This window comes from Crocodylus porosus, unplaced genomic scaffold (assembly GCF_001723895.1).
Source record: "Crocodylus porosus isolate Cpor-Errol unplaced genomic scaffold, CroPor_comp1, whole genome shotgun sequence".
NCBI lineage: Eukaryota > Metazoa > Chordata > Crocodylia > Crocodylidae > Crocodylus > Crocodylus porosus.
In genome coordinates this window covers 33,009,513-33,023,280 of record NW_017728914.1, presented here as the reverse complement: position 1 = coordinate 33,023,280, position 13,768 = coordinate 33,009,513, and the positions used below count along the sequence as shown (strand labels likewise).

Genomic DNA, 13,768 nt, shown 5'->3' with positions numbered 1-13,768 from the left:
CCCCGCGGCACGGCCTGAGATCCTCGCCCGGCCGGGGGCCGCTGCTCTCCTCGCAGGCCGCGGCCGCGCTCGCGGCGAAGGGCCGCTGCGCCGGGCGCCTCGAGAGACTGCAGTGATGCTGGGCTTTGTCTTTTGGGTTTGAAGGTGAGGGCTTGAGCGGGCCCTCGGCCCCGTGGAGAGCTGGAGTCTCTCCGGGGAGCCGGCCGTGGCACCGAGCCGGTGTCGCGTGTTGATACGAAACCCGACGCCTTTTATTCCCGTGGTTTTTCTCTTCGAGAAAGAGAATGCGTTTTTCTCTTTGAGAGAAAAAACAGAGGGCGTAAAGGCGTATCAGTAGAAGGCAGCTGGACTGTCCCCTGCGATGGCTGCCCTAAGCAAGATGCTTGCAGGATGCCTTTATGTCCTTGGTTTTTCCCGTGGAGAGAAACGTGTTCTCTTTCTTGAAGAGAAAAATTGAGGACATAAAGGTGTTGGGTTTTGTATCAACAGAGGAGCAGAAAACCAGAGTGTCCTCTGCGACGGCCATCCCGCTCTCGCCTGAAGCGACTGAGTCTTCCCCTTGGTTTGTTTCCATTTCTCTTCCGAAAAAGCCTAGCCTAGCAATCGCCGTTAGAAACCCAGGGCCCCGAGGAGCAGCAGGCCCTTGCAGGCACCGCCACTTCCCACTTTGCAGGAGGAGAGCAGGGGCCACGCATGGATCGGCTGGAGGAGGACGTGCCTCCAGGCTGAAGCAGGCGTGTCCGGCGTGTTTATCTTGCACTTGGCACTCGGGTGTGGCAAGTATTCTGAGTAATTTATTTTGGAAACCAATAGTCTGCCAGCCCCTGGTGCAGGCGAGTCTGTATAAAACATCCGCGGCCGAGGTGAGGGCTGTGTTGTGCTAGATGCTGTATGTGCAGGTTGTAGGAGTAGGGTGGCCATCATAGAGGACAGTCCAGTTGTCCCCTCTCTATCAATACGAAACCCAATGCCTTTATGCTCTCTGTTTTTCTCTCAAAGAGAAAAATGAGGATATAATGGTGTCAGATTTTGTATCCATAGAGGACAGACTAGCAGAAAATGGGAATGTCCTCTATGATGGCCACCGCATGTAGGAGGCTGGCTGTGCCTCAGAGGTGACCATTCAAGGCTACAATCTTGCACATGACAGCATGTCTGTCTAAAGGCAGTGGTTCCCCCTCACCCTGGTGCGCGCAGAACGAAAGTTTCAGTAGAAAGGACAGACCAGGGCTGAGAGCTGCCAAATATTCTACCTTGTACTGATGGGAAACTGAGGCACAGAGAGATTTTTTTTTTTCCCAAGCTCACCTGGGAAACTTTTAGTTGGGCTGGAAATTGAATTCCAGTCGGGAGGAAAGATAATTCTTCCTCTCCAACTCTTGAAATGACACACTGTTAAAAGCCAGAAGATGCTGTCCATGAACCAACCCCAAAGCAGGAATGTTTGTTGGGTTCAGACAGATGCTTGTTCTGAGGCTGATCTGACTAACTGCATGTTTGGTCTCTTCGAAAAGTCAGTAATAGACTGTAATCATTGATGTCATTCTTATCACTGCATAGATTATGTTAGGCTCTCTGTGTGTATCTTTACAATTTTGGATAAAAAATTACAGCCAGGTTTCTAGTTAAGAGCTATGTATATGCCAAGGGGGCAGAGAGAAGGTGAATCTAGTATCACTGGGTGACTGTGTTACTAGGGCAGTGGTTCTCAATCTTTTTTGAGTCGGGGTTGATGATGGTCTTGTGTAGAGTTCAGTTGATGGATTTGTCTGGGATGGTTGGGTTAGGGATGATCCTGCCTGAGGCAGGAGGTTGTCCTAGATGAGCTCTGGAGGTCCCTTCTGGCCCAATTTCTTTAAGTCAGGGCACCTCTCCACAGCTTTTTGGATTGTGGTGACACCTTTGGTTGAAAACGGCTGTTGGTGCTGCCTCAGTTTACCTTGGTGCTTCTCAACCCTATTCTGCCTCTTCCAGATAAAAATTGCCTTGAGTGCCTGGCTGCACAACCAGCCCCGAAGGGGTGTGGTATGTGCATGTGCTCCTGCATTTGAGCTCTAACTAGCCTAAAGCATGTAGGAGCTGCCTCGTGCTGCATAGCCATTTCTGGTCTGGTCTCTCCTATGCTTCTCCTGGCAATAAAGTGGAACTGTCCCGCACGCCTCTGTTTCCAGGAGGAACGTGGGAAGGGCTGGACCAGAAATACTACACTGCACCAGCCAGCTCTGATCAGAGCCCTAATGCCATAGGAGTGCATGTGGGGTAGTTGTACCTGGCTGTTTACACCCCTAAGGGGAATTTGTGGCACGGTAGGAAGCCACAGCATCCCATTTGAGAACCACTGTACTAGGGCAAGAACAATTGCCACTCCAAACCCATAGCAGAAAGGGCTGTCGTTGGGACAAACACCCAATGTATTCTGCCTCTAATGGGAAAATTCAGCCCCACCATAACAAAGGCATCTCAGGGACATGGGCCATTAACTAGGGCAATTACAATGTCCCAGGAAGGAAAGAAGTATTCTTTGCAATAAATCCTTTGGTGTTGGTAACTTTACTGATTGCCTCTGGTAAAGTGTGATCTCCAGTGAGTGATATTCGAGGCTGGCCCCTTTTACTGGGATGGGGAGGGGGCATCTAAGATTCTTTCACAATCACCTGGCAAAGTTTCCCTGCTGCACCTGTTGGGTCTTGTGGAAGGGCAGTAGAGCTGAGGCTTGTGCCGATAAGGAATTGTCCCAGGGCAAACCTTGGTCTGTTCTTTGAGACCAACAGTGAGACAGCAGGGAGAAGCTTGGAGATGTCTGATCCTGCATCAGCTATCACAAAAACAATTGCCATTTGCTTATAGGTGTGCATAATTTGTCATCTGGAAATTTGATAAGAATAACTATATTTAAATGTGATCATTGAAATAGCATGTCCCAAGCAAAGTTTCCAATAATTAGAGAAGCTGAAAGAGCAGAAGATTCCTTGAAATAGATGAGTGATCGTGCCTTATAGCTTTGATGTATCTGGGAGTGCTTCAGTAATAATGAAAACTATAACAAACCCGAAAATGGTAGAGCCAATACTACCGATTATTTTAAGCTAAAGTTTACAGAATAAATAGATTGAGTGTTAAGACTTTTTTTTTCCATAAATGCAGTTTTTAAGAAATACGGTACTCATGGTAGTTATGTCTTTTTATAAGGGCAGGAGATGACTGGTTTGTATCCAGTGATAAGCAAATGTAAAAATAAAACTGACTGTTGCAGATGTTGAATTAGCAGGCTTTTAGCTCTAAGTTGAGTTAAAATGGCACTTGTGTCCAGAATTTTTTCTAAAAAGAAAGTGCAGCACTGTGATAGCATCACTGCTTGGGAGAGCAACAACTGTCAACATTTTATAAGAACCTGTTAAACTTCTCATATTGGTTTTGTGTAGTAGAGCAAAGCTTCAGCTAACACAGTGCTGTTGCAGAGCATCAGTGGAGGTGCAGTTTCACTGTCCTCCCATCTCTTGAGGCAGTTGCAAAGTTCAGAGGGTTTTACTTTACCATCCTTAATGTTGTTCAGAATGTGATTTGCTCCGTTTTACATCTGAAAAGATGATGTTTTGGCTTCACTCTAAATTTAGGAGGAAATGAAACAGGCTGTTTCACCTCTGACTCCATAAAAGCCCCTTGTGGTCAGCAAACAGTATCAAGAAATGGGAACTGGGAAACCATCCTATTCACTTAAGTGCATGTTATTTCTCCACCAGAGCAGTAGCTACATGCTAAGCATGTGGTTAAATGTTCTGAAGGGATCTGAAAGCGTGTCTAAAATCCTTCTGTACCTTTTGGGTAGTACTAGTTAAGGCAAAAAAGGAAAGAAAAAGTTCCTCACAGCCTGATGATTCACTCCTTATCTGACAAGAGAGACTGAGATTTAGGTTCGTGATCCCTCTGACCCCTGAATGAGAATTCTGTAACATCTTTAATACTTCAATATAAGCACATTAGCAAATAAGACAACCCCAATAACAAACTGGTTGGTGCATTTCTCTGGCGGCTCTCCCTGGTACTGGATACCGGGAGTACTTTCCTTTGTAAAGTTAGGGTATCTTCTTACCACCTTCTTGCCTCTGCACACTGAAGTTGCCTCTCCTCTAAATTGTTAATCCAGAAATCTTTGAGTTTAAACTGTCTTCTGGTGACATCACTGAGGTCTGCAAATGCCGGCATTTACTAACACTTGCTCACTGCTCTCTCTTGTCTGCTATTTGCACTGAAAGCTATAGTGTAGAAATGTCTCTGGTATATTTTGGGGTTTTGGAGATCTTAACATACATCACTGACTGATAAGGACAGGAAAACTGTAGAATCTGTATCCTTCTGTAGTGGTTTTGGTATGTCAGTGAAACCCTCAGAGGCTACCCAGGAGCATTCTTCATGCTGGAAGCAAAGCTTCACAGCCAAGTTTTTCACGTTTTTTGAATAAGGTCTGTTGAGTGCTTCCCACTGGAAAATTGTTTATTCTAGACTTGAGTATTTCCAGCAGATGTCTTTACCTGGGTCTAATTACAAAACCTTTAAAGGGATTATCTTCTTTCACTGAAAGTTTAAAGGGAGAATGGAGTCAGCCTAAGGCTTAAGACATCTGCTTGTAACCTTTACTGTGGAATCCTTAACAGTAGGGTAAACCATAGCTATTTGGTGTGGTTTGTTTTCCCTTGGGATGGGGTGGGCATCCCTTCAAGACTAAGGTGCTATTGTTCCGCCATTCTATTGGAACGGCAAGGAGCACATGCTGCCTCTATCCTGCTGAGGCTGCATTTTCTGCTTAACCAAACTCTCTGACTAATTCCAGTTAGAGTTTATTTTCACATCTTTTTTTCCCCCAGGTCTGCTTGTGGGAACGTTAGATGTGGTTTTGGATTCCAGCGCTAGAGTTGCCCCTTATCGGATCCTTCACCAGACCCAGGACTCACAAATCTATTGGACAGTAGCATGTGGTGGGTACTGCTGCAACTCCTGCCAAGTGCTGGCATACATATCATTGCACCAAAGCAAGCTACTTGATCATTTCTTCAGATGATTAGTTCTGCTCCTGTTGAATGTTGACAGATTCTGTCTTTCATTTCTTTTTTTCTTTTTCTTCTTTTTTTTTTTTTAGGTCTACAACTTTTAACACTTCATTTTTAGGATCATAACAAGTGAGCTAATATTGCCAAGAATCTTGACAGCCAGTGAGCCAACCCTTGGGCTGCGTAGGATGCCCAAACTGGCAGAGATCCTAAAAGTGTGTGTGTGTGTGTATATGCACACAGCGATGTAAACCCACTTCCCACAAGGACTCCTTTGTCATAGCAACTACTGTGTTCTGCTCTGCATACTGAGAGTACAACACATGAGGAAGTGCATTGAAGTGGAGAAATAAGATTACTCATGGTGCTGAACAACACCCACAGCTACCTTCACCATGTTGCTGGGGCCCTTCTTTTTATTACACCCAGCCTGAGATCTTTTTTTCTGAAAGGAATAGGTCAAAAGAACTCAAGTCTTATGCACCAGCTGAGTACCTGAGCCCCTACTATTTTACTGCTGAAATTATTTCTTGTTGCACAATTCCAGGTTTGAATTGGATACCATCCCCGCTTATCTGGCTGAGAAGGCTGGTTATTAAGGCTTCAGATCCTACCTGTTGGTGGAGAAAATATAGCCAGACTTGTATTGGGCTGACTCAGTGTAGTGAGAAGCTTTGGCAATTGATAAGCAAATGGTTGTGAGCAAGAAACTGAGTGGAAAGAAGCAGTGTTTTTTTGGTGTATGTGTTACAAAGTGGGTTTATATAATACCTGTTATGAAACTGAGCACAAAGGCGCTATATATGAAGCCCTGCTCCTAAGGAATGGTATACCATACATGCACAACTACATAACTATTTTAACTATCTCAATCCGTGAATTGTTCTCTATGAATGCATTTTTGTATTAAATGGGAATGATAGCAAGCCTCTGTGATAAAATGCTATACCTTGGAGGAAAAAAAGGTGCTCTCATTTTATTGGTGGACTTTTTATATAATGAATCATTCATTTTGACCATAAATTTAATCTAAGTGGAAAAGCAGAATATTACAAGAAGTTGTTATGCTAGTATTTCATGTTGTAATGATTGAGTCTAGTACCCTAGTTAAGAAGCAGGGTGTGATAGGTGCATTTAGAGACTGTTGTACTAGATAAATGCAAGCAGACTTATGTTCAAGCGTGTAACCCCAACTTCAGCACTTTTTAACTTGTGAGTGCACAACGCAGCTGCATACATGGTATAACAGCACTCTGCATGACTTTTGCAGAGAGACCTCTCCACCTACAACCATGAAATGAGAGCTACAGCTGGTGGGGGAACTTCAGATTCATTCCATTTTCCAAACCACTGGACATGCTTCCTCCAAATGTAAAGGACTGGTCAAATATGTGGATGCCTTTTAACTTCAGCCATTTAGAACTGTCAACAGTGATAAATACATTGAACTCTAAACAGTGGTTACAGCAGACTGCAGGGATCCTTTCATCTTGTCTTTGGGTATACCTGTAGTCTATGCTTCATTGACTTGGTGGGTAGAAAACATGCATTCATAGCTCCTTGGTCTTCTGAGACAGCACTGTTCACAAGACTTCTGGTTTCAGATGTTGGGGTTATTTTGTTTTGAAAAGCCACAGAGAGTCTTGGATGGGTTTTGTGTCCAACAGCAGACCTCATCTGTGACTTGTTTTGCTGAGGCAGCCACTTATTAACCTCAGGTAGATCAGAAGCTAAAGGGACTTGCTTGTATCTTCTGTTTCCCCCAGCACCTCTTGTTCCTCCATCACCCTTGGTATGGGCTGATAGCCCTGTGTGGAGAGTGTACTGGAGAATGGACACTGTCATGAAGGACTGAAATGCTTAATTAAAAATTCTTAGCAATTTCACTTCTCTCCCGTGTCCAATGGGGAAGGAGTTCTGTTTACGTGGCTGAAGTGGAATTTAGGCTTTACTGGAATTTGCAGAGGGAAAAAATATGTGGATAGCTTACACTTAATCCAGGTCATTTTTCAAATTGTACTTCATAATGTTGATACCTTGTTTGCTACCTTGCACTTTTTAAAATTTCTTGGCTGTTTTCTTTGCCTTCATTCTCACTTGAAGTTATAACAGTGAACAGCTGACTTCCATTACTGTAGGCTGACACATGAAGCCAAGGGTTCTGCCTTCAGTGCACAATTAAGCTAAAAGACATAGCCCATGATGAACGGAAAAATCTCTTATTAAAACAGAAATTTGTAAAAGAGCTAGAGGGATGAAGCTTGCCCTCTGTGGGGTCTCCTGGCCTGGATGGTTATAGGAGACTGCAAACAATATGCTTTCAAAAAAAACAAACAACTAAATATCCCAAATAAGCAGCACAGCAGTATTTTATAGCATGAATGTTTCAGATTCGCTTAGTTGTTAAGTCCACATGCTCTTTGGCAATCATGCACAGCAGTAGAGAATGAAGCTGGTCTGCAGGGGTGCACCAAGTCCATTTATTCTGAAGTTACAGGGTTTTCATAAAGTTTTCTGTATTTTTATCCTCTGGGATTTTAACAATGAGAACCTGGAAAACTTTTCCAAGTTGTGAAATTCTTTGTTTTTGGGTGGGGGGAATGCATCTGCTGAACCCCAGCAGGAGGTAGGCTGCAACCTGCCAGAAGAGAATGCTGCTTCATCACTAGTAGGGCCATCTTCAGCTGTGAGGACAATGATTCCCATTATTTGTAAAAGGCCAGACTTGCTGATTCCCTAGCATGAGTCTCGCTGGCTGGTTTGCGGTGCCTTGGCCTCTGCTGTGTGGAGCAATACTTGTATTAAATTCTCACTGTGAACTTTGTAGTTTAAAAAAAAAAAGAATGTGCTCTAACTATTCTTATTTCTTCCACTGTTAGGTTCATCCCGTAAGGAGATCACAAAGCATTGGGAATGGCTGGAGAATAACTTGCTACAGACTCTTTCCATCTTTGACAGTGAGGAAGACATCACCACCTTTGTCAAGGGCAAAATACACGTAAGGGCACATGTTTCCTTGCAGGGCTTTCAGCTCCTTGGCAGAAAAATGGGGAGCTTTTCCCTTTTGGAAAGGAGGTTTCCATAGAGGCTGTTCCATCTGCACGCTTCTCTGGAGAGACATAAACTTCAAGTCTTCACAAAAAACATACAATGGATCAGCAACTTGTGTTTACCACCAAAGCACAGGATTAACACATACTCACAGTAGAAGTCATGGGGACAGTGCGGGAGATCTCCAAGCAGCCAGCATTTCACATTCTGCAGTAACTCATTAAAATGTGTTGCCTGTCTAACATCATTCCAGTGGGTTGAACTTTTGGCAGAGAGAAATGGGAAGAGTGTGTTATACTCCTTTTACCTCCTTCATATTTGTTTCCAGATAATTCCAGCTTATAAACAATGCCTTTCCATTAGTAGCGCTGTCAAGAATCTCTGTGGTATAGAGTAACTTAGGCACCTTGCACTGAATTGTGATTCAGACAAACCCTACAATCTTTGCAGCTTGTGCAGGTAACAAAGACAAACTAAGATTGACCTGCTGATGCTGGAGAACAGGTCTGACTTATTTCTTTGGAGAGTGGCCAGCGTTGCCATTGGTAGTGGACTGTCAGCTCTTGCAGCATCAGTGGAGACGGAGAAGGAGGCAGATAAACCAGTCCTCTGGCAGTTTCTTGGTAGGAATAGTACCTTGGGAAGGACAGCCTTAGAATGCCAGACACAGCTTGCCCTGGCTGATTGATGTTGATTACATTCCTGTATGCAATGGATTGTCTCTTGCCCTGTGTGCTGTAGCAGCAGCTGACCTTGGTGGATATACCTTTTCTGTCAGACTCTAGGTCGGAGTAGGCAAGGATTGCAAATATTTCTGGTGAAGAGCCTTACTTCTGGATTTTGCTTTCCTCTCTCAGCCCAAAATTGACTTTTGGGAGTAGCAAAAAACTCTTCTCTCTTAATGGGCAAAAGCTGAAGACTAGGATAGGATATGTTACCTGTATTCTTGACTGCTAGATCAGGGGTGTCAGACATGGCCTGTGGATCCAACTTGCAAAGAGCCCTGTTGTCCAGACCCTGATGCTGCCCCAGGGTCTGAGCAGATCCAAATGGGGCACAGTGTGTGCAGGACCAGCCCTGTGGGCAGGGCCCAGAACACATGCTGCACACAGCACCAACTCCACCCACTCCAGGTCTGCACCTCATGAGTGGGTGTGTGGCACAGATCCTGGAGTGACTGAAACAGGTAGTGCATGTGGTGCCGTCCAGCTGAGTGCATGTAGCATGGATCCCACACTATCTGAAGCAGGCAACAGGCCACATGTGGTGCCTGCCCCAACTGGACTGTGCCACGCAGTGCCCACTTCAGGATGTGTGACATACACAACACCTACCCCAGCAGTTCTATGTCTGTCACATGGGACACCTGCCCTAGCGGGTCCCAGAATCCCTGGAGTAGAGCAGTTCCCAAAGCATGTGCTGTATCTGGCATAGTCTAGGATCCTTACTACCCACCTGTGACTGGGCTTTGTGTCACACGGTGCCCATTCCAACCACTCCAGGATCCACACCCCCCACAGCATGGGTCCCAGACCGGCTAGAGCAGGCACCATATCCAGTCTGGGGGATAGGTTCCATGGGTCTGATCCAGCCTAGGGACCAGTCCCATGCTACTCGTCCAGTCCACAGGGCCAGATAAGTTTTGCATCCTCTGTTAGATGGATGCATAATGTACTTGCAGCCACAGACATTTGTGTACACTTTTCTGAAAACCTGGAAATGATCTGGACAGTAGAACTGACAGCCATGCAAGGAGTTAACATGATGACCGTCTTCCCAGTCAAGGGCGGAAGTGATAAAGACATGGTTTGAAAATGACAGTGCAACCAGGCACTGGCTTTGCCATCTTGTCATTAGAAAAAGGCAGCTGTGCTTGCTTGGAAGGTCACTGTACACCATGATGTACTGAGAAACTGCTCAGTTTTCAAAGTTATCTTTTCCTTAAGGATTTCTGTAAAGACTCATGAGTCTTCTAAAAATAGCTCCCTCTAACAATAGAAATATGGAAGCAGCCCAGATCTGAGTCACAAACCAACATGTGTAACTTGATGGAGAGAGGGAACACAGGCACTGGCTTGCAATTCTCAGGCAGCTTCTCATTCTGGTTCTTTGCTGTTTGAATTTCATTAGAAGAGAAATATTTAACATTTAGAGTAAAGGTGGAAGTTGAGGACTTTTATAAAGGATTGCTGTAGCTTCCATCTGTTAGAATTGGTGGACTTCCATATGCTCAGGACCTCTGAAAATGAAGACTCCAATTCACAAAACTCACATGGCAGTTGCCTGGCACCTCTGCAGAAGTAGGAGCAGAGTGACACTCCAAGTGAGTAGCAGTTTTGTAGTTGGGATTGAGAAGGGAAAGAAAAATCTCCACAAAGGAGGAGGGCTGTACTATAATCTAGGAAAATTAAACCTCTAAAGTCCTCATTCCTGATTGTAACTTTGAGAGGTTTTCTTCCTGAGACTCCTTCACATCCTTGTCCAGTTTTTTTCCTCCCTTGTAGGAGGCATATTCACTCCTCATTAATAACGGAAATTGTCCCCAGGTCTCTTGGATGATGTATTCAGTGCTCCAAGGCCAGTCATACAAAGGTCACTAAACGTTTGTTGTGAGCAGTAGCTGTAAGTATGTGTTCGGGCATCACTTCACCTTCACCGAGATTCCAAGCTGCCTGATTTGTTCTTATGAAATGTCTCTTCATTTTATCTTTAACTTAAATCTGGTGGTGGTTTCCTTGCCACATTCTTTCCTTCTCTCTTTCTGTCTCCCCAAGCAGTAGTCGCCAGCTACCACTTGCAGTACTTTAACTCTGTAAATGAAAACAGAAGTGACCTTTTAATTTGTCACCATTGTCTCTTCCCTTCAGGGCATTATTGCTGAAGAGAACAAGAATCAGCAACCCCAGAGTGAAGAGGACCCAGGTAAATTCAAGGAGGCAGAGCTGAAGATGCGGAAGCAGTTTGGGATGCCTGAGGTGGAAAAGCTGGTCAATTACTATTCCTGCAGCTACTGGAAAGGACGTGTTCCAAGACAGGGTTGGCTCTACCTGACTGTCAATCACCTCTGCTTCTACTCCTTCCTATTGGGCAAGGAGGGTGAGTTAGTAGCCTGCTGGTTGTACTTACCTGACAACTCCCACTTTTCCTTGGGGTGGTTGGCCCTTTGTATGGGTCCTTTTTGCTGCTAACATTTTTCTGCAGAGGAATCCTCTTTGAGGCCTATAGTAGACAAATGTATGGCCTCGTCTTGCATGTCTCATCCAGCTTTCTCCAGACTTCTGGGTAACATTTTCAAAAGCCACTCAGTGACTTAGGACCCTGATCCCTGTTTGTGTGTGCTACATAGTTTAGAGTCTGAGTCTCACTGGAAGTCAAAGAGCCTAAGTTGCTTTTGAAAATGTGCTTCAGGCTCCCATGTCTCTTAAGCACTTTAGAAAGTTTTACCCATAACCTGTTGTGGAACCAGGTAATCCATGATTTGGTGGTTCTCTTTTGGGAATGGCATTCTACAAATATCAGTGGTTTTTGGTCTCCTGCCAAGGAGAAAAAATAAAAACCTGAGAAATTTGCATTTCCTACCTGGCAAATATTATTAAAGGAACCTGCATTATTTCTTAGCCCATTGTTTCCCCAAGTGCCTCCTTTATTATAAAGTATTTCTGGAGATCCAGGGTGAAATCTAAAGCAAAAAGCTTCCCATGACTGAGAAAAGAAGCAGTAAAAAGTAATAGTAGTGTGAGGACTTTGCTGGCAACTTTGGCTGTCCCTCTGACTAAGTTTGTCTTGCATCACACTAGAACTGCTGGCTTTGTTTTGGGTGTTTCCTCAGTGACGCTGGTGGTCCAGTGGGTGGATGTGACGCAGCTGGAAAAAAATGCAACACTGCTGTTCCCTGAGTGTATTAAAGTGAGCACCAGGGATAGTGAGCTTTACTTCTCCATGTTCCTCAACATCAACGAGACCTTCAAGCTGATGGAGCAACTGGCTAACATTGCCATGCGGCAGCTATTGGACAATGAGGGCTTCCTGGAAGACAAGACCCTGCCCAAGCCCAGGAAGCCTCTCAAGAACATCTCTGCACTCAAAAGGTGCATTTCCAGCAAGGAGAATGGGAAGGGAGAAAGGAAGCAGGGGATTGAAGGAATGAGTCTGCAGTGTTATGTATCACTTATTCAGTAATCAGGATTGGGGCCCTTGTGTCATTTAACCCATCATCCCTGTAGCTGTGCTTAGTTCTCTTCCAGCTTGGTATAGATCATTAATTTTATAAGCAAGTCCAGTGTATTTTCCCACATGTCTTGGGAAGGGTTGAAAGGAATTGCATGAGTAGGATTTGCTTCTTCAGATGATGTCTGGACTTGTTATGGATGGTGCTCTGGTGCAGAAACATAGTTTGGGAAGGGGGAGGTCTGCAACTGTTTTGACATGTTGTCAGTATCCCTCCATATTCCCAAATGCTCTTCTGGTCTCCTTTGTCTGCAGTCCAGGGTTTTATTAATCACAAAACACACTTAGCATTTTACATCCTCAGAGTACTGTGCGAACTGCTATGGTACTGCCACTTGGCAACAGCACTGTACAGTTGCTCCCTTCTCAACAGCTTCAGTTTTGTGGTGATGTTTCCCTTAAAGCACATGCTAGGAGATGGAGAAGTATAACTTTTTATCTACTTTGTGCTGCAGGAAGTGTCTGTAGGGACCTACTTGAAATAGGAAGGCAAAGAGGGCAATTCAGAATAGCAGCTCAATTAAAAGGGAGTAGTGAAAATACAACACGGTCTGTAAGCTGGGACTTGAAGGAGCCCGTAGAAGGCTTTAGAGTGTGAAGGACAGAAGGTAGGGTGCCTTGTGCCTTTCTGTGTATGAGCATTATTATTTTCTCTCCCCACCAGAGATCTGGATGCTCGGGCCAAAAATGAATGCTACCGTGCCACCTTCCGGCTGCCAAAGGATGAACGTCTAGATGGACATACAGACTGCACCTTGTGGACTCCCTTTAACAAGATGCACATCCCTGGCCAGATGTTTGTTTCCAACAATTACATCTGTTTTGCTAGCAAGGCAGAGGAAGCCTGCCATCTCATCGTTCCGCTCCGGGAGGTGGGAATCTCTTAAGTAAAGATCCATGTGTGTGTCATGGCCACAGCCCTTTGGTTTTTTAGGTTTTGAGTGTTTCTGGGGCTTGCAAATTTACAAGTCCTGACTTTCAACTCCTGGGTTAATCCATGTGTTGAATTAACTGTTTCCCCAAGAACTAGCTATTTAGTTAGATGCTGGAGCATTCCTTCAGCTTTGGCAATAATTGTAGTAGAAGACTAAGCACAATCCTTGTTGAAAGACAATTCTGTCTCTAAACCCCAGTAACAAAGAAGGAAGTGAAGGTAGAGAACAGGTAGATGTATTCCTCTATTTTTAATGAAGCTGAAATGCATCTTGTTTGTGCACCAGCAGAACTGATGAGACTGGCACAGCTCTTTCAGTAGCTCTTGATAATGGCTGCTTTTGAGCCTGAAGGAAAGGGGAACAGTAGCACAAAACTCTTTTATATGTGCACAATGGAGGGGCAGGGGCACTAGAAAAATGGTGTTGCAGGGTTTTTGTTCTGCTCTGTGGAAGTGGAGACAGGCTGGTTGTTGCACACTTAACACAGCTGTCTACATGCAGGGCAGGGTG

At 44.7% G+C, this 13,768-nt stretch overlaps 1 protein-coding gene across 1 annotated transcript in view; it reads left to right on the top strand.

Annotated features, from left to right (window-relative positions):
* Nucleotides 1-13,768, top strand: part of TBC1D9B (TBC1 domain family member 9B) — a 32,048-nt gene that overhangs the window by 1,835 nt on the left and 16,445 nt on the right. The window contains exons 2-6 of the mRNA XM_019534736.1: nt 4,829-4,973; nt 7,925-8,043; nt 10,964-11,192; nt 11,926-12,184; nt 12,988-13,195. Coding sequence (XP_019390281.1) covers nt 4,829-4,973; nt 7,925-8,043; nt 10,964-11,192; nt 11,926-12,184; nt 12,988-13,195 — 960 coding nt within the window. The remainder of the gene's footprint in view (nt 1-4,828; nt 4,974-7,924; nt 8,044-10,963; nt 11,193-11,925; nt 12,185-12,987; nt 13,196-13,768) is intronic.